This window comes from Corvus hawaiiensis, chromosome 26 (genome assembly GCF_020740725.1).
Source record: "Corvus hawaiiensis isolate bCorHaw1 chromosome 26, bCorHaw1.pri.cur, whole genome shotgun sequence".
In the NCBI taxonomy this organism is placed as follows: Eukaryota; Metazoa; Chordata; class Aves; order Passeriformes; family Corvidae; genus Corvus; species Corvus hawaiiensis.
Window position 1 is genome coordinate 26,116,496 of NC_063238.1, and position 23,460 is coordinate 26,139,955.

The 23,460-nt window shown below is 40.1% G+C and overlaps 1 protein-coding gene across 6 annotated transcripts in view; it reads left to right on the plus strand.

The window, feature by feature from the left end:
* OXR1 (oxidation resistance 1) overlaps positions 1 to 23,460 on the plus strand; it is a 275,865-nt gene that overhangs the window by 23,508 nt on the left and 228,897 nt on the right. For 3 of the 6 annotated variants that reach the window (XM_048286456.1, XM_048286457.1, XM_048286461.1), the window contains exons 1-2: positions 9,915 to 10,023; positions 16,299 to 16,377. In XM_048286456.1, the coding sequence (XP_048142413.1) occupies positions 9,930 to 10,023; positions 16,299 to 16,377 (173 nt within the window). In that variant the 5' untranslated portion in view covers positions 9,915 to 9,929. Of the gene's footprint in view, positions 1 to 9,914; positions 10,024 to 11,449; positions 11,518 to 16,298; positions 16,378 to 23,460 lie in introns of those variants that run through there. The other 3 variants (XM_048286458.1, XM_048286462.1, XM_048286459.1) reach the window with 2 other exon arrangements.

The window sequence follows — 23,460 nt, forward strand, 5'->3', positions numbered from 1 at the left end:
TATCCTTAACCAGCTGTAATCAGTTTCCCATGTTACCCAAAATGCTTAATTTGGTTGCAAAATCCTGTAATACCTACATTATCCTGGACAAGAATTATTTTCAGTTGTCCTAGTAGCTGTCTTTTAGAGTCCCAGGGATGTGCCAGAGCCAACATATATTATAGTCTTACCTCTTGTGATACTGTCTCCCTAAAAAACATTCTAGAAAAAAAGGTTGCAGATCCTATGTTTGAAGGTAGTTTGGCAGCCAGGGACCTGGTCTGCATTATGGTTAACTGATATCTGGGCAGTCCTCTCCCAAACCCTGCAGAACAGCCATCTGTGTTTGGCATATCTGGAAGCCAGAGGGACTGTTGTCTGACCTGGTGTGCAGATGCAGAGTTCATGAGCACTTGAGAAAATGTAACCCTGAGACTGATGTCTCCTGCAAAAGTTGTAACTGGATTAAGATGCCTCTTAGTGTATCTATTCCAAATATTTTGAGAGAAATTATTGCTTTACATGGATTCGAGGCAAGAAAGAACTTTCCAAAGAAAACCATTAAATAAATTTGGTGAAATCTAAAGCTTATGGTTTCTTCTCCTGAAAATTTGCATTTCAATGTTGATAATGTACTTGTCTGTCACAGTGGAGATTTTGAGAGTTACACTGAAGATAAGCATGGAGTAATCTAGTTTTCCTATTTTGTTTTCATCTTACATAGAAGTCCACTAGTGACTTCTGGAAAACCCAACTCCAGTAGAATAACAATAGTAAAAAAAAGGGGAAGAAAAGGCAGTTCATTCTTGTGACACAGGATAAGTGCAGCACTCACAGGTGCTGTGTAGCTTGGGACTATGAGTTACAGGCTGTTAAGTGTTCTGCTAAGCCATGTGTTTGATTCTACAAGTAAAAGTAAGTGAAAAGTAAAAAGACGTTTGCCTAGTACTTTCTTGGAGATTTTATGCTTACAAAATAAAGTTTCTGATCTCCAGCAGATCACTGCACTTCCAGTACCAGTACATATTTTGTTTCTCCCTACTGGTCCTTCGTGCAACAGTTGGTATTCAGCTTTGAACATCAGATATGGTCCTTTGCATTCCAAACATCTTTGGTTGTGAAGAACCCTTGGTGGTTTCTACTGGAAACCAAGATAATGACATGTACTACATGCTTGTAGTAGTGACCTACAGACCTCATCACCGACCCTTCGTTTATCCTGCATCGAGGCTACCCAAGAGATACTACCAAAACTTTCCAAACAATTAAAATGAACCAGGATTTTTTCATAGTGTGTTTTGTTTATTTGTGGGTTTGTTCCTTTCATTTGGACCATGTATCTTGTACTCTGGTCAAAAAGGTCTTTTTCCATGCAGAGATTGGGTGAAGTATTGTACCAATAGATGCCAAAAGACATCTCTCCAACTCTTGTATTTAGTCTTGGAAGAACATCAATTTCCTTTCAAATTTTGGCTAGTAAAACTAGGCACATACAAGGCTCCTTCCCTGTTTTTTTTTAATTTTGGAAAATTATGAACTATTAAAATTAAGATCAAGCTTCCTTCCACAACCTTGCATTGATTAGACTTTTTATAATCTGGTGGTGTTATAAACCTCTTGCAGCAATAAGAATACCATCATTGATGAATGGAGGAACTCTCATTTAAGCTGTAGAACAGGCACAAGTGTTTATATTAAAGATCTGTAATTCCCATGTTTTGTCTTCTGCTGGGAGGAGTTAGATACCATGCAGAATTTTCTTGGAGCATAGTTTCAAATACCAAATTAAATACCTTATTTTTTATTAATAAACTATTTGATGTGAATACCCTTATGGGCTGTTCATTCCAACAGCCTGTGTGGTCTGAGGGATGTTTTTCTATACTTGAAGTGATCCTATTAATACTCAGCTTTAACTCTTGGTGTCTAATCTGGTACCTTTCTAATCATAAATTTGACATGTCCAAATGCCAGATTTTGAACCTAGGACAAAGTTACACTGGGCACAAGTATGAATTGTGAGAGGAGTCGCTGGAGAGCTACCCTGCACAGAGGGATCTGGGGATGCTGGATCTGGGGCAGCATATTGGTGGGAGTCAGCAGTGTGCCCTGGCAGCCCAGAGAGCAAACTGCATCCTGGAGTGCATCAAACGCAGCATGACCAGCTGAGCCAAAGAGGGGATTATCCCACTGTATTTGGTGTTGATGTGGCCTCATCTTGAGCACTGAGGACAGTTCTGTGACCCACCATTTAAGAAGGACATTCAGGTGCTTGAACGTGGCCAGAGGAGGACAACACAGCTGGTGAAAGGGCTGGAAGTCACCATCCTGTCAGGGGTGGCTGAGGCCTTTGGGGCTCTTCTAGTTTAGCAAAAAGGAGACTGAAGGGTGACCTCATTGTTCTCTACAGCTTTCTGAGAAGGGGAAGGGGAGGTGCTGAGCTCTTCTCCCTGTTATCCAGTGGCAGGATGTGTGGGTATGGTTCAAAGCTGCACCAGGGGAAGTTTAGATTGGACATTAGGAAGCATTTCTTTACTAAGAGGGTGGTGAAATACTGAAACAGGCTTCCTAGACAGTCGATTGATTCCCCAAACCTGTCAGTGTTTTGGAGGCCTTTAGACAATGCCCTTAACAATGGTTTAGCTTTTGGTCAGCCCTGAACTGGTTAGGCAGTTGGACTAGATGATTGCTGCAAGTCCCTGCCAGCTGAACTATTCTATTCTGAAATATTTTCTGACTTGGTATTCACATTGGCATGGCTTAACCCCAGTTGGCAACCAAGCGCCACACAGCCCCTCACTCACTCCTCCCCTGGTGACACGGGGGGAGACCTGGATGAGTAAAAGTGGGAAAACTCATAGGTTGAGGTAAAGACAGTTTAATAGGTAAAGAAAAGCCACACATGCAAGCAGAGCAAAAGAAGGAATTTATTCACTATTTCCCATGGACAGGCAGGTGTTCACCCATCCCCAGAGAAAGACTCCCTCACATGTAACAGTGACTTGGGAAGACAAACATTTCTTTGAATATCCTCCGTTCCTTCTTCTTCCCCAGGTTTACATGCCAAGCATGATGCCATATGGTCTGGGATTTCCCGTTGGTCAGTTGGGGTCAGCTGTCCCAGCTGTGTCCCCTCCTAAATCCTTGGGTACCCTCAGCTTCCTTGATGGTGGTGTGGGGTGAGAAGCAGAAAAGGTCTTGGCTCTATGCAAACACTGCTCAGGCATAATGAAAACATCCCTGAATTATCAACATTGCTTCCAGCACAAATCCAAAACACAGCCCATACCAGCTACTATGAAGAAAATTGATGTTACCTCAGCCAAAACCAGCACAAACAAACTCTAGCAATTCTGTTTCCTACCTTTTTAAGCTACAGACAGGTTTTTTTGTAACCTTCTTTGTTAAATGTCAGAGAAATAACAAAATTCACTGGGACACATTGGAGTGGTTACTGGTTTTGCTACTCTTTGATTCAGACCCTGTCTGTGAAGAAAAAAAATGAGATGAATGCACAAAAATAGGGAAGTGAACAGTGCACTGCATGGCTGGATGATGGGGGGAGGTGACAGTCCTGCTCCACTTTGCACTGGTTCAGCCTCACCTCGAGTGCTATGTGCAGTTCTGGGTGCCACAATGTAAGAATGATAACAGGGCTTTGAAGATGGTGAAGGGTCAAGAGAGGAAGGCATGCAATGAGTGACTGAGGTCACTTGGTCTGTTCAGCCTGGAGAAGAGGAGACTGAGGGGAGACCTCATTGCAGACTGCAACTTCCTCATGAAGGCAAGTGGAGGGGCAGACACTGATCTCTGTGGTGACCAGTGACAGGACCTGTGGGCATGGCCTGAAGCTGTGCCAGGGGAGGTTTAGTTTGGATATCAGAGGGTGTTTGGGCACTGGAACAGCTCCCCTGGGAAGTGGTCACAGCACCAAGCCTGACAGAGTTCAAGAAGTGTTTGGACAATACTCTTGGGCACATGATGTGACTCTTGGGGATGGTGCTGTGCAGGGCCAGGAGTTTTGGGTCTCTTCCAACTCAACATATTCTATGATTCTATGATCTGTTCCTTGTACCCACATTTATAAAGCTCTAGAGAAAGGTAAGTATGATACAGGTGCCTATTCAGAGATATGGCAAGCTTGTAGCAGCTTAGGACTGTGCAAGACCTTTCTTTATTTGTCTTTCTGGTCAAAGGCTACATTGCTGTTGCAGAGTATGAGATTCTGGCAGTCTAGATCTGGCTTTTTTTGAGGTTATTTTGTCAGGGGGAGGGCAGTAGGGGAGGTAAACTGCAAGCTGCAAGAGTTAAGAGACAGAAGGAGACATGTCAAGAAATACTGAAATATCTTGCATTCTAGGTGATTTTCAGAGCTTATCTGAAGCTGTAAGGGATGGGAAAATCATTTTAATCTCTGGTTGGCTTGTTCTTACCAGCTCTTGGCCTGAGGACAGCAGAGGTTAACCGCAGCACAGTATTTCCTGTACTTCTACATGACAGTGAACAGGGTGATGGTGGGAAAACATGCTGCATTCAAACTATATGTAGCTTCTAGCTTTAGTGTCAAAGATATTTTGGCCCCACAGACGATTGATGGATTAGATATTTTATTGTTTTTATTTATTGGCCAAACCTTAACTCATATGAGCTTAGTGGTTTCCACACTAAGATATATGGGAAGCTGGCTGAAGCAATTGCATTAATAAATACTTTTTGAGAAGTGTGATACATTGCTGAGTTCCAAGAATTTACAGATATGAGATGGGGAATGATTGGCTGTGTAGGAACACTAGAAAAAGTCCTGAGAGAACAGCAAACTGAATGTTAGCTACTGATGTAGACTGATGAGGAGAAAGAAAAAAACCAAAATGGAATGTAGAACCAGCATTGTCATATGCAAGATAGTAAGTAATTCCTGTTTTACTCACTTTGCATTGAATACCATCTCCAGTTTTGAGCATCCACAGTTTAAAATATGAATAAGGGTGATCAGAAACCTAAAAAACATAATGTCTAGTAAAAATTGAATTTTAAGTGGTTGTTTTGCCTAAAAAAGACACAGTGGAGAGACATGGGAAAAGCACTCAAATATGTGAAGTGCTTTTGTGTGAAAGAGTAAAGAATTGTTTTCTGTGTCTGCTGAGAAAGTAATGAATAACAACCTTGAGTCGTGGCAAAGAAAGCTGTTTTCAGGAACAAATACCTAATGTTTAGAATCACAAAGAATTTCAGGTTGTACAATCTCCATCCTTTGAGGTTTTTAACAACAGGTTATAGTTAGGCCAGTATAGCAGTGGCTTATATACATCATATTTTTCTTTGGGCAAAGATTAAAAAATAAGTAGTCTTCTGATAACTTTAGCTGTTTAGCACTCTTCTGTGTTCACTAAATTTCTGACATTTCTGTGATCCACTTATTCTTTGTTCCACCTGTCTGCCAGATAGAGCCTTACAAAGTTGAGCATGTTCTTAGTTGAGCATGTCCTTGGCTGGTTTCAGTTCTGGGGTACTCCTGGTTTGTTTCTTTTTTTTCCTCCTCTATTTTTTGCTGACTTGTAAAATAAATTAATGTGTCTTCTAAAAATACTATATTCTGTGAGAGTTAATTTTGTAACTTCTACTTGGAAAGAAAAACAGTAGAAGTTGGTCTGCTGATCTTTAGGAGTGGAAAGTTGGAACTGTGGCTGCAGCTGGAGTTCTTCAGGGTGGTACTGGCAGAGAGAAATTAGTGAAGAATCACCTTTGGGGGCCATAGTCACACATGAGCCTTTTGTGTTATGATAAATCCACCTTAGCTACAGCTGGTGGGGTGAAAGCTGCATAGTGCCAAGGTGTGGAATACTTTAGTTATTTACCAAACTGAAACGGCAAGCTTTGATCTAAAAAGCCTCTTTAGTAATTCTTACAGATCTGGCCCAAAATTTTGGTCTGAGAGTGACACAGTCTACAGGCAGCAGCACTCTTGGATTTGATTCCAGCTGAGAACTTCACTGTATAGCTGTCATCTTCAAAAGGAGCAGAAGTAGAAAGCAGCAAAACTCGATCTATATAATTTGTGAAAGGAAAATATGGTACCATAAATATTTTATATTGTCATTTCTGTATTTGTCACTCTCAAAAGATAGAATGAAAACCATTAATGTCATTAAGTGAATGGCAGTGAGACAACTGCAGAGATTATGAATGAAAGGGATATTTTGGTGTTGATAACATAGGAATAAATAGACTTGGCAGCTGATTATGGAAGACTTAGTAAGTGAACTGAGAAGAGCTTTATTTAATACAGTTAGGAAAACCTGCATTATTGTATCTTGGCGTTTAGTCTTCAACCAGCTAATGACTGAGCACAAATACTCTTCACATTGTATTGAACAAATGTAATTCTTTTTATTTTCTTCTTTTTTAATTATAAGCTAAATGAAATAGAAGTGTTTAAGTGTCTATTTAATAAGAAATTGATATATTGAAATCACTATTTCTGTATAGTTAAGTGGCATCTTTAATTTAGGTATAAGAAGTTACCACTGCAGCTGTAGTTAAAATGAAAATCATTATCATAGCATTAGTTTAAACATCAAATTTTGAAGAACAGAATCTATGTATTCCTGAGATGAATCTACTACTGTTGTTGTCTCTAGCATCTGTAATTAGGTACAAAAAAATCCTGTTATGTCTCTTTTTATGATAATAGCTAATAAACTCATGTGCTTGACATATTCTTTTTTATCTATCTGAGTCGTACTCACTCTTGAATTAGTTCAGATAATTACAGCCAAAGCTTATCTCCATTTCTCTGTCCTCCAGAAGTTCCTATGTTTGCTTTGGCTGACCAGAGACTCAGGTCTGTATAGTTCTATTCCCTGCTGCTGTTCACATTTAGCTGACATTGTTTTATTCTGAGAAGAGAGGGTGTTTATCTGTTAAAAAATACAATGCTTGTGAAATACAGAATGTAGCTTACAGTGCCACTACATTTTGTAATAGGGTAAAAGAGCACAGAAAAGAGCAGTTCATCATCTTTGGTCCCAGGAATTGTCTTACCTCTACATCTTTATTTGTGTGTGATTACTTATGATCCCTACAGTCCTCCCTCTGCTGCTGTAAATTATGTAACTGTGTTATATTTTGTCTGCAACATTAGCAAATGATATATGGAAATCTGATACAGTTTCTCAAGTGGCTTGTAATCAGGCAGAAGTAAAACTGGGTTTACGTGGCAGGGATTTGGTAGTGGGGAAGTTGCAGGGGTGATCCCTGCAACTTGCATCCCTGAGACGATGTCAGGAGCCATCCCATTGTCTCACAGAGCTAGTTCCAGGTTTTCCAAGGTGAACCTGCTGCTGCTCAAAGCTGAGCCCATCAGTGTTGCTGGTGGTGCCTCTGTAATAGCAATTATAGGAAAGGCTAAACAGTGGGGCAGCTGTGAGAGAGGAGTGAGGGGAAAAAGAGAGAAACAACTCTGTAGACACCAAGATGAAGGAGGTGGACGAGGTGGTCAGGTGTCAGAGCAGAGATTCCTTGCAGCACGTGTAGAAGAGGAAAATAAATTTCCCTCCCTCAGCCCATGGGGAGCCATGGTGGAGCAGATATCCACTCTGCAGCAAGTGGAGAGCCCATGCCACAGCAGATGCACGAGCTCTGAAGGAGACTGCAGCCCACAGACAGCCCACAGAGAGGAACCCACACTGGCACAGGTCTTCTGGCAGGACCTGTGACCCTGCAGGGTGCCTGTGCTGGAGCAGTCCCTTCCTGAAGGACTGCACCCCCGGAAAGGACCCATGCTGGAGCAGTTCTTGAAGAACCGCTGCCCAAGAAAAGGACCCACTCTGGAGCAGTTCATGAAGGGCTGGTTCCTGTGGGAAAAACCTCACACTGGAGCAGGAGTGGCTCAGATGAAGCATTTTGGGGTGACCACAACCCCTATTCCTCATCCCCCTGTGCTGCCGGAGAGGGGAGATAAGAGTCAGGAGTGAAGTTGAGCCTGGAAAGAAGGGAGGGGTGGGAAAAACTCTATCAAGCTTTATAAATCTTTGTAAATAAAGAAAAATAATGAAAACCTTATCACTCCTGGCTACTGCCTGTGAGTCTTTTCTGCATTCATGCTGTTTTCTGCACATCCACTGCTTAATTAATAATAAATAATTGATGATCCAGCAATTGAGCCTAGAGAAGGGCAAGCAGTCTTCAGCAGTCTTCCCCCCTTCCCCCATCTTAGTTTTCCAAGGAACTTAGATTTTAAGATGATCTAAAGGATGCAGAGAAATGTCCCCTTATCCTGAAATCATAGGAAAGGAAGGTCTATGTGCTGCCATGAAGGTGAAGGAGGGTCAAATACCCAAGGCAAATGGTTGTTTATTTTTTTCTGTCTTTTTCTCTGATTTAAAAATCAATACATTTCTTTAGCATGCTCACAGAGATCATGCAAAGAAATTCTTTCTCTCCTATTATAGTAGTTAGGGTTTTTCTTGAATTGCCTACAGGCAGAGGTGGATGATCTAACAAGGAATGAGTGATAGAGCACAGCTACATCACCCCACTGAATATACTGTGTGGATTTAGTGGCAGAATCTATGCTATGACACCAGAAAGATATATGGTGTTTTAAAATGTAGGAAAAGAAAAGAAACAAAAGCAAGAAATTGAAAATGAAGTATATTCTGAGGCACTGTGATAGTATTTTAAAGAATGAAAGGTGAGGGTTTAAAAACAAGGGATGAAAGAGGTATTATCAGATGAGGTCATGTGAGCTGTCACTGGGATGATCAAACAAAGTTGTAATTATTTTTTGTTGTTGTTGTTTTAAAGACAGAAATATTTAACCTATTTCCTATTTATTTTGGAAGAAGAAAACATCTGTCATGGAAACTGTATGATTCAAATAAAAAGCATATAGCAGTAATAATGTAATTAATTTTTAAAGAAAAAAATGGAAGTGTAAGAAGATTAAATTAACAGGATTACAAATGTAATCATAACAGACAATAGTATTAGATCTTTAGCAACTATTTGGTTGCTGTAAAAGGCTGCTGACAGATGAAATAATCATGATAATCAAATATAACAAGTTAATTTCTGTATTTCTAAAGTACTTTTCCTTCACCATATCAGAAAAAAATATTAATGACAAAATAGAGAATTAATACTTCTGAATGGACACAATCTTGGCTGCCCTCATGATTTGCAGTAGTAAAAAAATTTATTAAATTTCTCTGAACTGACCTTTGATCAACACGAGGTGGCAGGTTTATTTCAGTGCATAAGAATTGCTGTTAAAGATTTCATTTACTTTTCAGATAAATCAGTCTTTACATTAGTAACTACATTTCAGCTCTTTTTTTTTTTTTTCATCATTTAGTTGCTTAAGAAATCACAAATTAATTAGCTCCAAGAGCTGCCAAACTAAATCTTTAATTGTTTATTTGAATTGTAAGGTATACTTCCTTCAAGAGTTAGAGTAATTAAAACAAACAAAAAACTCAGGATTGACTACATGCAGAATAAATGTGTTGTGTGTTTTTTAGAGATTTGGGTGAATTATTTCTTCTAATTTTGAAATGGTTGTACAGTGCACTAAAAAAGCTGAAATAAGAAGTTGTGGCCAGAAGTAATCAATCTCACTGTTTGTATCCACAGGCCATTACATTTCTCCTAGTTAATCCTGTATGATCCCTTTCACTAGACATAGCTTGTGTTTTTTGAGGCACAACTTTCAGGAAGTTATTGTGACCCTACCTAAGTATCCTATTATACTGCAAAGACTACTTGCTGTAAAACCATTTCTCACATTGTTCTGTGCCTTAAGTTGTTTTACACTGCTGTGTAAAGAACTTAAAAATTCACCTGACATTTTCTTGCTTTGTCTGTTTCTCTGTATCTGTGTATCACTTGGCTCCTCTTTCCCTGAGCAGTTCAGAACATTAGATTAAAATAGTCTCTGCAGTTCCCCAAGTATGGAAGAGGACAGACATCTGCAGGAGAAAGCCAACGTTTTCGAGTCAGAGGCCAGGAGAAAAGCACTGACCTACCTACCAAACATGTTCTGCTGTAGGTGATCTTATCCTTTTTTTCTGAGGGTATTTTTTTTCATCTTTTGGTATCACAAAGGGTGATGGCAAAGTTATCAGAATGTTTTTTCCTAAGAAACAGCAAGTCAGTAGTGTAATTTGGTTTAGTGGGTGATCTAGCGAAAAATAGGGAAGTATTTAAGCAGTATTGCAGTCTTTTGGAGGGGCCTGTCTACATGGAGGCCTTTGGGGTATGAGTGTAAAGAATTTAGAGCAATCTATTTGTTAAATATCATATGGGCACTTCACACTTTTGAAATTTGAATAATGTTTAAGAATCTTACATTCTTTTACATTATTAGTAATATTTGGTTTGTTTACTTGGGATTTTTTTTTGTTTTTTAATTTATTAAGGTTAGTGAAGTACAGATGGTTTTGGTAAATGAGAAATTTTGTTTCCGCTGAGTGATAACTTTTCTACAAGGACAGATTTAGGAATATTTCTAGTTAACTTCATACTTTACTTGTGTTGATTTGTTTCTCAACAGGCTTTGTTTTTCAGAGATTGCCTGAATTAACTGTCTTCCAAGCCTATTTTAGATTTTTCCTTTCCATTTTACTGCAAGCATGACACTAATACCAAAAGTTAGCACATGTTGTCTTTAATGTGGCAGCATATCAAAGCTTTCCTGAAGTGCAAAAATTTTTTCATTCCCGTTAGCTCTCATTGTCACTTCATCGTACTGTAACTTAAGTAAGCATGACCATGTTCATTTTTAGTTGCCTAAGTACTGAACTAGAGTTCTCTCATTTCTGTTTTTTTCATTTTATTTCTTCACTTGCTTGCTTCTGCAAAGAAACTGTGGAATAGTGATGCTGCTGATAGGCTTCTTACACATTCCAGGTGTCCCCAGTGATATGAGTACTGAAGTCAAATTCTTTCCATTCTTTAGGTTATTCCTTTTGAACTGGTAAAATTCTGTGTATAGTTTTATTTTTATTTCAAAGGTAACAGTTCTCAAAATCTTTGGCTTCCATTGCTGGTTTTGATTCAGTATTCCCCATTGCCATTTCCCATTGCCATTATGTTCTGCTCTTAATTTTCAAGACTTTCCATTCATAGCAATGTTTCATTTTCCAGATTTTTTCTCATCTTCTTATTGACCCTCCTGGCTTTCAGTATTTTTCAATTCAACTAAGTCAGGTTTATATCTGTATATATTTTATTCCTCTTTGCTGCTTTTAGCCCTCTGAGGAATTTAATGTAACTTGTTTTTCTAACCTTTCAGACTAGAAATTTTAAAGTGTTTTCTTCTTGCGGTTTCCTTCAAGCAGAAAACAATCTGTTATCCTGTCATTATATTTGTACTAGCATTATATTTTAATTATCCCAGCTTCAACCGTCATTTCACATCCCTTCTATGTTTTTCCTTCTTTATCCCTAGACTTATAGGATCACAGGTTAACTCAAGTTAGAGAGGACCTCAGAAGGACTCTAGTCCATCCTCCTCCTCAAAGCAAGGTCAGCTGTGAGGTCAGTCCAGGTTGTTCAGAGCTTTATTCAGATGGGTTTTGAGACACTTGAACGAGTGAGGCTGTACAACCTCTCTGGACCACGTGGTTCAGTGCTCACCTGAACTGTCTCCAGTTTATCAGTGTCCTTCTTGCATCAAGGGCAGGCTGCAAAACTGGATGCGTATTTCAGGAAGGGTCTGATGACTTTTTAATAAAACAGTATGATCCCTCCCCTCTGTCTGCTGGCCATGTTCCTGCTAATAAAGTCTGGAATGCTGTTTGCCATCTCTCTGCTGGGACATGCTGCTGACTCATGCTCAATTTGCTGCCCTTCCAGCCAGGCAGTGCCCAGCCTATGCCATTGCAAGGGTTTCTTCCTTCCTAAATACAGGACTTTGTATCTGTCCTTGTTGAATTTCATGTATCTGTCCTTCATGAATTTCATGTCAGCTCATGCCTCCAGCCTGTCCAACTCTCCCTGGGTGGCAGCCCTGCCCCTAAGCATATCAACTGGTCTCCCCTAATTTGGGGCCATCTGCAAACTGGATAGTTGTGCATTCCATTGCCTCCTCCAAGTCTTTGATAAAGATCTTATTGTGTAATTCTGTATGAACACCCTTTGCCATATTTTTTGTTATAAAACAATTGTTTCTTGACAGAAAATATTTTTTATTCTTGATCCTTGTGCTTAGATTTGCATGGCTTCAAGCAGTCAGTGTGACTCTCAGTAAACTATGCTTAAGTATATCTGGTGCAAATGAAAAGGTTCACTGAGATTTTTTTTGCCAGTTTTAGTGGCATCTTTAAGACATTTTAGAAATCAGTATCGCTGTTAAGAAGTTTCTCATTTTGGAAGTTGTACCTTCCAGAATTTATCTCTGAGCAGATAAATGATATTTTGCATCTGCTTCAGTGCAAAGTGACTGTTCACAAGAAAATGAGGCTGGTTTTCCAAGGCTGTTATGCCACTTTGCACTTTGTACCTTCCACCAGAGAGGGAGTAGGTTCAGCTGAAAGGCAGCAGCTGACACACAGTTGCCCTCACTAAGCCAGTGAAATGCTATGGGAAATATTTCTGTGCAAAACCAAAAACCTTCTGCAAAGGAAAAAAAATCCAGAGTCTGAATTAGTGTTTCATTTAATATATTTGGTTACTGTTTCAGTCCTTTTTTTTTTTTTTTTTTTTTCCCAAAAAGGATATAGTTGTGCCTGGAGGAAAAGGAAGGTGATGAGGCCAGCAAAGCTTCTGTTGAGATAGGTGGCAGTGCTGGGTTAATGGTTGAACTTGATCTTAAAGGTTTTTTCCAGCCTAAACAATTCTGTGATTCTGTATCCAACACCTTACTCTTCCTACTTCTGCACCAGTCACCTTCAAGGGAACCTGCTTCAGCTACTCATCAATTTTATACCTGTTGGTTTCCCTCAAATAGCTTGTCCTGTTTCCTGAGAACTGCAGTTCCTTATGTCAAACCCTAACATTTTTATTTATATCCAAAAAGAGACAGAAAGCATCAGAACCCTTCAGTTAAAGTTCTTGCAAACAGAAAGGCAGTCCTACCTACTAGTGTAAGATGCTTATGAATGATGTTCTTAAGTGGAAATGAAAAAGATCATCAATTGATTGAATAAACTGGGCTTAAAATGTTCAGTGTCAAAGTTCCATTGATGCTCCCAGGATCATAAGTGACTGTGCCATTTTTAAATATAGGAGCTGGACTTCTAGGTCACAACCTAAATACTTCTTAAAATTAAATTCTGGAGCTTGAGCCTTATTATTTCTAAGAGAAAAGGAATGCCTGACTCAGATCTCTTAGCGCATTTACACATTTAGGCTCCACATTGTATAATCAGCTGTCTGAATGGCTTGAGACACTTAATATGTGCACTGGGGCAGATGCTGAGTTACAATCCTTAATCTCATCCATGTTTCATCTCTGAGCTGCATCTGACAGTGTAGGCATAGTTTCTGGTTAGCCTGACAGTCACAAATAGGGAACTGGATTGTGACTTCTCAGAACACACAGGGAATGTGGATGCCCCAAATCCATTGATTTTCAATTGGAGTGGACACTTGGCCTACTTAAAGCCTTTAGAAATTCCCAATCAAGACAACTGGAAGCAGGCATTTGTTATGCTTTCAGTGTAGAGGGACTGGTGTTAGTAAGTGGCAGGGAGAATAATTGCATGGGAAGGAAAATGTACTTCAGGCTGATGATACTTGTGCTGCTTGCCCAGCTGCAAGGCTCTGATTCTGGAACAAGAGGGCATGGAAAGGAAGAGGGAGGTTCCCTTCAAATCATTGCAGCTGTACAAGTTAAGGCAACACACAGAAACAAAAAAAAATCCCTGCACAAACCAAAAAAGAAAATGCTTTTAGAGCAGCTGGTAAATTGAGACAAAAATGTCATTGCCCCAACCCATAATGAAATATAGTGCTGTGAAAATGCTGCTTCCTCATCTGGAAGTAACAAGATGTTTCACCTGGTGTCATTTTATCTGATCTGACACGGAGATGTGAAGTCCCCCAGAGCATCTTATAAATTTAGAAGGGAGTTTGTAGACAAAAATTCTCCTGTCAGTCAAGATCATGTAATCACAGCTTCTTCCTGATGGACAAAACGTTTGTATTTAGATATCACATTTACATTTAACAAATGAACTAAACGAGGATAGAATGTCTGAATTTGTAAGCTATTTTTGCTTTAAATTCAACGTTTGAGAGTAGGGCAGAAAGGTTTCATTAACATCAATATTATGCATTGTGAGGGCAGTGGGTGTGTGCAATGGCATCCACAAGGGAAGTGAACCTGGGCTGGGAGCTGCTGCATTCTCGTGGGAAGGAGCTGGTGGCAAAAGCTTCAGGCTGGAAGGGCTGGCACACTTAGCTGCTTTTTAGGCACTGATGGACCAGAGTGCTGTGAACAGGTGTTGCAAAAGGGACTTGATTTCTGGAGCTGGGAGGACACAAGGCACCCAGAGCACTGCCTGGGCTTCTGGTCATGGTTGCTCTTTCCAGTTCATGCAGCATTTTGAGTCTTTGCTTTCAGTTCTGCTGGGAGCTGCTGCTGGCTGCTACTGGGAATGGCTGAATCCTGCTTTGGGAAGGCTGAGCTCCTGGGGAGGAGCAGTGTTAACTTTGCCACAGCCATTAGCACAGCAGGGACACGCAGCATCTCTGCTCAAACTTGCCTGTGGTGGTCTGGAGGGTGTGCAGGGGTGGTCTCAGCATCCTACAGGGCATGTTCCCTGTTACAGACTAGCGCTAATGTCCTTTGCATGTTGGAGGCCTTGACTGGGATGGCACATCAAGGGAGGCTACTGCTGGCCTGTGTGGGGCTGCAGAGCCCCAGGGGCTTCTCCTGGGGACCTGCACACTGAGTGAAGCACTGACTTACCTGGGGAAGGAGCTGCTGGAGAGCAATGCTGCCATTCAGGGGGACCTGGGCAGGCTGAAGAAATGAGCTGGCAGGAATCTTATGAGGTTCAGCAAAAGCATATGCAAGGTCTTGCCAATGGGGTGGAATAACCTTGCGTAAAACGATGGGCTTGGGGACGAAATATCTGGGAGGCAGTGGTATAAAAAGGGATCTGAGGGGCCTGGTGAACAGCAATTTGTGTGTGAACCAACAGTGTGCTCTTACAGCAAAGAAAGTCAGCTGTTTCCCTTGGCTGCATGGGCAAAAGCATAGCCAGCAGGTCAGGGGAAGATCCTTGCCCTCTACTTGGCATTTGCGAGACTGACTGTGGAGCACTATGTCCAGTTTTGGCCCCCCCAGAAAAAGTAGGATGTCAACTTATGGAGACCAAATGAGGTGGCCAAGGGACTGTAGCAAATGGCATTCAACACAAGCCTGAGAGAACTGGATCAACTCAGGATCCAAAAAGATGGCCAAGAGACCACCTTAGTGCTATCAAAAAGTACCTGAATGAAGGGTATAGAGGAGATGGAGCTAGGTTTTTCTTGGAGGTATACAGATATGATAAGAGGCAGTGGACACAAGCTATAATACAGAAAAGTCTGATTAGGGGTTAGGAAAAATGTTTTTACCATGATGGTGATTAGGTACAGGAACTGGTTTCCAAAAGAGGTTGTGGATATTTTCAAGACTCAAGTGGACACATCCCTGAACAACCTGATCTAATAATACCTGCTTTGAGCTGAAGGCTGGACTAGGCAGTTTCTCCTGACCTAATTATTCTAATAGTCTGTAATCTCATATTTTTATGTAAAAGTTGGAATTTCTCTTTGTTCAAATAATAATAATATTTCCTGAGGTCTGTATTTAGCAGACCCACACCAGGCAAATTATTTTTTATTATAATGTTTTCTTTCAGGAAAAATTACTAATTTACTGAGGTAGTCATTCAACAAATTGAGCACCAAAATGCAGTTAAGATATAAATTTATATAGCTTTGTTCAGACTGGCAGTTTAGAAAGACCTGTTTAGCTGCTTTAAAGCACATGCATTTCACTCAGGCACATGAATTTCACTGTAAGAGGCAAGGACTTTTAGATGTTGCACTGTCATATAGTATTATGCCTAACTCTTGTTGATTAAGTGCTCTAACTATGTCAGGTTTAAGCCCTACCAGTAGGATTTGGTCTTAGGTTTTTAAACTTTTATCTTTTGTTTGTTAGCTTTCACATACTTTAGCTAATCTTTTTATTTCTGTAAAATTGCCAGGTATTCCCTGAAGTTTCACTGGAAGATGTTTACTAATGTACTTATTGTTCAGGATATTGAAATCAAGGTCCTGAGTTTCCTAATTTAAAAATGTCTCTTTTTCTTCTCATCCAGGTCAATATAAGCAGCCTGTGCAGAGCACTGCGTTCATAAATGTGAAACAAGCCCGCACCGTCATGTTTGGCACTAAGAGGTCAGTTTCCATCATTTTTGTTATACTTTGCATCTCAGAAAAAAAAAAAAAAGTATGGCTGTTGTGATTCTAATCTGAAAATTTTGCATTTTCTAAAAATCTTGTTATACAAAACACATCAGCTAGGTACGTTACTTTTTCTATTATAATGATTAGGTTTTCTTTGCTGTAAAGCTCTGGTCTGCTTTGACAGGTACGTGGTATGCAGGCCAGGAAGCATAAATGGCAAACAGCATCCCCAAGGCAAGAATGCCAAATAGGACACTGTACTAGTGCTGGAGGACATCCCTCCTGCTTTCTAGTATGGAAAATAACACCAGGCCAACAAAGCACAAGTGTAAGATAGGTTCTTTTCTGTCATTTTAGGGAGTCTGTACTGAATATGAGGTAACATCCATTTCTTACTCTCTGTGATTCAGTGTCGTACCCCAAATGTCTCAAAAAAATCAACACTTTTGAGTCCATGATGTCTACTTCCTGCATCTTTGGTAAGCATCAGGTAATGTGTATCTGCCATCAGACAGCGTGGCCCTGCTGCCCCCACAGTTCCTGCAGCCACATGAGCCCTCATGGCACCCCAAGGGCACCCCAAGGCACCCTGTCAGGTTATCAGGTACTGCAGCTGCAGGCCTTCTGCAGGGGAGTGTGATTTCTCTGCATAACAAAGATACTATAGACCATTCCTCTCCTTGTGAACTCCCTGATTTTTGTGCTTGTTGTCAGGCTTTTAGGTTTTCAGTAGAAGCTAGTCAAGGACTTCAGCACTTGTGCCCCAGTTGCATGGCAGCCTAGTGAAATGTTTGCCCTGTGCAGTGGCAGAGCACCTTTAATCCGGTACCTGCAGAAATACTTCACCTTTTCCTAATTGTTCTGAAGAGGTGAGGCTGTCTTGCCCTTAAGAAGCACATATGAAACAGCATCTTGCATGTCTGCAGGAGTCAGAGGTGGCAAATGATCAGAAAAAGCAGCTTGGTTTTCTGAAGCTCCTGCTTGAATTTCAGAAGGCTTCAGTGTGAGCTGCAGCCTTGTTGGAGTCAGGGTGCTACCAGGGGCTCCCCATTCCCCTGTGCTTCTTCTCACATGGCCAAGAATTCAGCAGGGTGTTTTGTGTCTGGCTGAAGTGGGATTGGCAGCTGACTCCAGACTCTGTTACCTTTTATACAAGATGCATATGCAATACATTTTTAGGGTATCTTTCCAATAAAAGGAAACTTTGTATTTTTAGATAAGAACAGAATCTGTTGTTTTGTCAGTGTGATGAGTTTGACGTAACTGCTGCAGAAGGTACAGTAGCAGAATTGCAACTTCCCATTTGAGGATTTCTGCTTTCAATTAGTTGTCTCTGCAGAATATTAACGCTCAAGTAAATCAAAGACATTCTATTAAATGAAATAAATTATTATATTACATTATATTCACGTGGGTTAGTTATTTTTACCAATGTGAAGTACAACCCTATATGAACTTCCAATGGCCTTATCTAAACAATTTTTTTACTCGTAGGATCACCTCTTTATTTTTTCTTAGTGTTATAAAGCAATGGCAAAATGAAGAATTGTGTTTGGTAGGCTTGAAATGTCTTTTTTTATCTTTTTCCTCACAGATTTAATCTTGATTGCTATGCAAATGAAAATTCCTCATAAGGAATATTACAGACAATATGAAATTCTCTTCCATATCTGCAAACAAGATTTTATGAAAAAAAGATCCATTTGGGGAAGAAAAGTTCTTTATTTCTCCACTTTACTGTGTTCCTCTTTTTCTCACTTTATGCAGACTGTTCTGAATCAGTTGCAACAAATAAAGGATGTTCTGCTTTCTGGAGGGAAAGAGTCACAGTGCCCTTCCATAATAGTAACCTTCTATGTGTAGGCTGGGACATTATACCAAGTATTCTTGAGTTTGGTACCACGTTTTACCTAGGCAGTGATTGAGTACTTGACAGATGTTTTGTTCTAACTATTGCAGTACATTTTGAATTCAATTTGCATAGACAACTATTTATTGTGAACAAGAAAATATTGAGGTTCTACTGATATTTTTTAAAGGCTATAAACTCCTATAAATAAACTCCCTCTGTTGAGAGTTTTTGAAATCTTGGTTTGATACATTTGTTCTTTTCCTAAAAAGAAATACTACATTAATTTAGAAATATAGTTAAGAACAAATGTATTTTTCTGTAGGAAAGGATGACTTAAGGTTTATTTTCTTGAAAAATTTGTTTTTAATTAGTTCTAATAATGCATTACTAATTATAATCTCCACAAAACTTTTCATGAAATTGCATAACTCTGACTCAAAAACTGTGTTATTGCCAGTCACCAGATCTTTGGAAGTTATCAGGTGTATATAGTATCTCAACTGCTTTTACATTGATACCTTTCTCTTAATTTTGCATATAAAGTTAACTTTTAGTGGATAATCCCTGTTGGATGGGCCAACAGGGACTAAAAAGTAAAAGTGACTCTCCAACCACAACAGCTTTGACAAACTTTATATGTGAGGCAGGTATTTCTCAGTTGCTTTATAAGAAACTGTGTTGTTAATGTGAACTGACATATCTAAGGAAGAGGTGAATTCCTCTTAATTTCAGTTTAATTTGAGAGCTGATCCCATGATTTTAAATACCAAACTTGTGGTTTCTGTGTGTTGTTCTTGTATTCTGCTCTCATCTGTTTCTCTATCATGCTAATTTTTCTCCAGCTAATTTAGTCTACAATAAACACCAGCACTGAAATATCAGAGGTCAGTACATATACCAATGAGTTCCTGGTGTGTTGTATTATTCATGTTCTGTCCTTATTTCTATCTTTCAAGAGCAATTACTGATACCATTCTCCTCATGTGGAAGGCTAAAGTATTTAAATTACTTTAGAGAAGGGATTTTTACTTTGTGGGAACCAACTTTATGTGTGGAAGATGTTTTGCAAAGATGGGCCCCAAATCAGTGCATCCCCAGGATCTACAAGGTTGATCTGACTGTCTGCCTACCACTGTTTTCATGATATTCAGGGGTACTCTTATCTGTGGTCATTTATGTTCTGCAGCTTGGAAACCTCATGTTGTATAGCTCGTTTTAACTGTGTCCATGCAGCTGGAGAGTATTTCTTCTGCGTGGCATGCTCAGTTTTCTTTTCCTTCTCTAGCCTAGAATGGACTGCTTCAAAAGATAGCCTAAGTGACAAATCCAGCCCTCAGAGTCAAGTCATTTGGTCCCTAAATGAGTTTAGCAGACTGAAGGAAGCAATTGTGAGAAGCAGGATGTGAGCAGTATAAAGACATTTCAAGTTTATGTGTGATATTTTTCCATTCCTGGAGCTGCATCCATTTTTCCCTTCATTGAAGAGCCTTGCAGATGGTATATGTTTGAATTGGTCTTGCAGAGAATACCACGTTGGTCCTGTGAATTGCAGTCTACCACTAGTACCTCTGGCTAATGAGAAGTTAGCTGCCACATCCAACTCTGTCTCCTGGAATAAGTATGGTGCCTCCTTCTCCTCCTTTGGTTTGAACCTCAGGAAGCTCCATAGAGCTAAGGGCGTGGCTCTTGTGTGATCTGTGATCTGCTGCCAGCACTTAGGCTGTTGAGGGCTAGTGTTACCAGGTTTAATTCAAAGTATTTTGGAGAGAGAAAGAAAGAAAAAGAAAAAAAAAAGGAACTGATTTCTAGGGACCCTGATCACCCTGATAGGAATTCAGCCTTTATTTTACTGTACTCTTCTTTGTGGAGAGCCTTTTGTTTATAGGGTGTGATTCTAGCCTGAGTGGAGAGCCTTTTGTTTATAGGGTGTGATTCTAGCCTGAGGCACTGTGGCCAATGCAGCTGGTAGCTTCTGCTAGGTGCTGATGGCTGGTTTGGTGCTTCGTGATGGATGGCCAGGTCAGTCTTGGCCAGGGGTCCAAGAGTTTCATAACACAGCAGTTGTTTCTGGAGGCAAATAGTTTTCTTTCCAAATTGTATTCCAGTCAGCCATCCTGGAAAGCTGTAGTCAATTTTCTTAGGCCAGGTCTGTCAGCAGCAATTTGAGTCCTGTGATAATTAGAAAACAAACCTTTCTTCCAGTGTCTAATCATATTAGTATGTTTATAAACTTAGATAATAGGTAAACTGGACAAATAATATGATTGATATAGGAGGATGATGTCATTTGGAAAGACACAACAGCTTTTTAGTCTCTGACAGTTACTGACTTCCTCATATCTGGTTTTGATTAGAAAGTTAAGGAAATAATATTTATTTATAAACTCCTGATATGAACAGACTGTAGTGTTTTCAAGAAAAGATTATTTTTAAGATAATATAAGCCTACTTTCTTCTTTTCTCTTAGTTGCAGAGAGACTATATCTACACATGGTTTCTAAATTTCATGTTTTTAATTGGCATTAGTCCTGGACTATTGCTGTTTGTTCTTATACTCCTGCCAGGTACTAAAGCACGGCCAGTGGATGCCCACAAAGCTCTGTCCATTACTGAACACTAAGAGCATATGCCAAAGTTTTTCTTTGGGATTTTTAAGTGTACAAAAATAATTATCTAGTTTGACCTAAATTCACATGGTGCTCATCATCCCCTTTCTTTTGCTTTTCAATTGGAACTGACACTGCTTGAATGAAGCTGTAACATACTTTGTTTCTTCTTCTCTGTTACAGAATTAACTTTCTTGATGAACTTAGTTATGGCAGTGAACTGCAAAATAATATCTATTTACATGGACTCTTTAAAAGTTTACTACCAGCTCCAAAATATGAACTTCTAATTTCTTGCACTTTTTTATTGCTTGAGGATCTGGAGGCTGACTAATGTGAAATGATAAGGCACCTGTGAAACTTGGATTTTATTCAACCAGAACAGTCACAGTCTAGAATGCAGATGTACATGGGCAACACAGTGTGTAACAGATACAGACAGGGGTACAGAGTGGGGAACAGAGAAGTACTTGACACTGTGTAAGCAGTAGCCAAAACACTGATGTGTTATCAACAGTTTTTTAATCACAAATTCAGAACACAACACTGTATGGTCTGCTGTGAAGAAAATTAACTGCATCCCAGTCCAACTCAGTACAATGTAAAAAGCCCAATCAGTGTTCATACGCTGAAGCTTAAGCTCCAATAAAATGACTGTATATATAACAAAAGATAGAAAACACATATTCTTAGTTTAATAATCCGTCTAATAAAAATTTGGCTTCCTATACATACAAATAAAGTCACAAAATTTTTATGCAATGGTGAGCAGCTTTAGAAAATTTTCTTTAAGCAACTGCATCGTGATTAGAAAATGTGAATTAATACCTGAATATATTGTATGCTTTTAGAAATGAAAATATGAAAGAAATCTAAATCTGTTTAAATTTTTCTAAACTGTGAATATGTTCTCAATTTTATTTTTACAGAAGCCTATTTCACAGTAAGACTCTGCTCTGCCTCATGTAGAGCCTTTTAAAGGCATTTACATGAGCTAACCAGCTAACTTGGCATATATATTTTGTTAGAGAAAGTAGTCTCCATTTCTACACCAACTTCATGCTGTAGGTCCAACACTGAGAATTATTTAATTATGCTAATGTGTTTATTTGCTATATCTTGGAGTTTCTGTAGAAGTGTCTGATTATTTGCCTCAGATTATTTAATTATAGGATTGCACTTGCACTTCAGCTATAACCTTTAATACCACAAGTTCCTTTTTCAAAAGGAAGAAGCTTTCAAAGGCTGGCACTTGATAATATAAAGAGGACCTAACATCTCAGTGACAGGATTGTTTTTTGCTTGCTTGTTTTCTTTGCAGTGGAATAAAAAGTGTTTATTTGTTTCTCAGTTGATCTCAAACAATAAATGTGTAAGCAAAACTGCAGACACCTTTCTTGTTGTGGTCCCAGATCCCTTATGCTTTAGCAGATTCAGGAGGCACAGAATTTTTAAGCAAGACTTTAAGATATACTGTGTGTGGCTGGGCTTTTCACTATACAGGGGTGTGTTTCCTTGTTACATCCTGTTGTCATGGGTTAGCAAGAATAGTCCCGGAAGTGATGTTCTTGCAAAGGGGTGCTTACAGCTTCCTCTGTGACCTGATAGAACCTATCAGCTGGCCAGTTTGAATATGGACAATTCTTTAAGCCACCTAAAATTGTGACCGCCTCTGTGATCCACAATTAAGAATAGACACCCCCCCCCCCCCCCCCCCCCCCCCCCCCCAGCTCTCTCTCGTTTCTGGCACTGGCACAGGTGGCTACGGGCCCCGTGCGGGGGCCAGTGGGCCCAGCCCAGGCCCTGCTCGGGCCAGGCTGGGCCGGGCCACGGCCATCCTGGAGCCGATGGACCTGTTCCACCCATGGACCCACCCCCCCCCCCCCCCCGCCCCCCAGCCCTGCTATATTGCAGCTGGAGCGGCTCAGCTCCTCCTCTCCAGTGCGGCCAAGATTCGGCTGAAGCTGCATCACTGTCCAACAAAGATCATGTGACCAACAGTGATAAGCAAAATTCCAGCTGCAAGGCCGAGGTGAGATTAACCCTTTTACTGCTGTGAAGAGCTGAAAACCTGAGGGAGAAGAAAGAAGAGATGCTTAAAGCTGAAATTCTGTTGTGAAGCTATGATGTATCAGAGTACCCGTTGTAATTTCATGAAGTTATGGGAGGTGGAGTGTTCAACTCGTAAGCAAAAGCACCTGCGCTGAGATAGGCAGATGCTGACGCAGCTGTAATTTCATGAGAAGTTTGGACAGGGAGAGATGGACCAGATGAGGACTTTTGCTCCAAATGGGAAAGGAGAAACCTCAGTCCCTAGAGATGCTCCCAGAGATAGTCCTAGAGATGAAGATGAGGAGGACCCTTTGCTCCCAGGGAAGGAGAAGGGCCTCTGTTCTTAGAGATGAAATTCTCCCAGAGATGGGTGAAGAGAACTTTTGTTTCTGAATGGCTCAACCTTAAAATTGTACCCCAAAAAACTTCAAGAGTGGACCTTCAAAAGCAGTTGCGGGAAAAGCTGCAAGTTGTGGGAAGGGACTCGCATGCGAGCAGAGAACCAACCCAGGCGGCTGTCTCGTTGCGATAATGTTTTCATAGCATGGGCAAGAGAGATTCCTC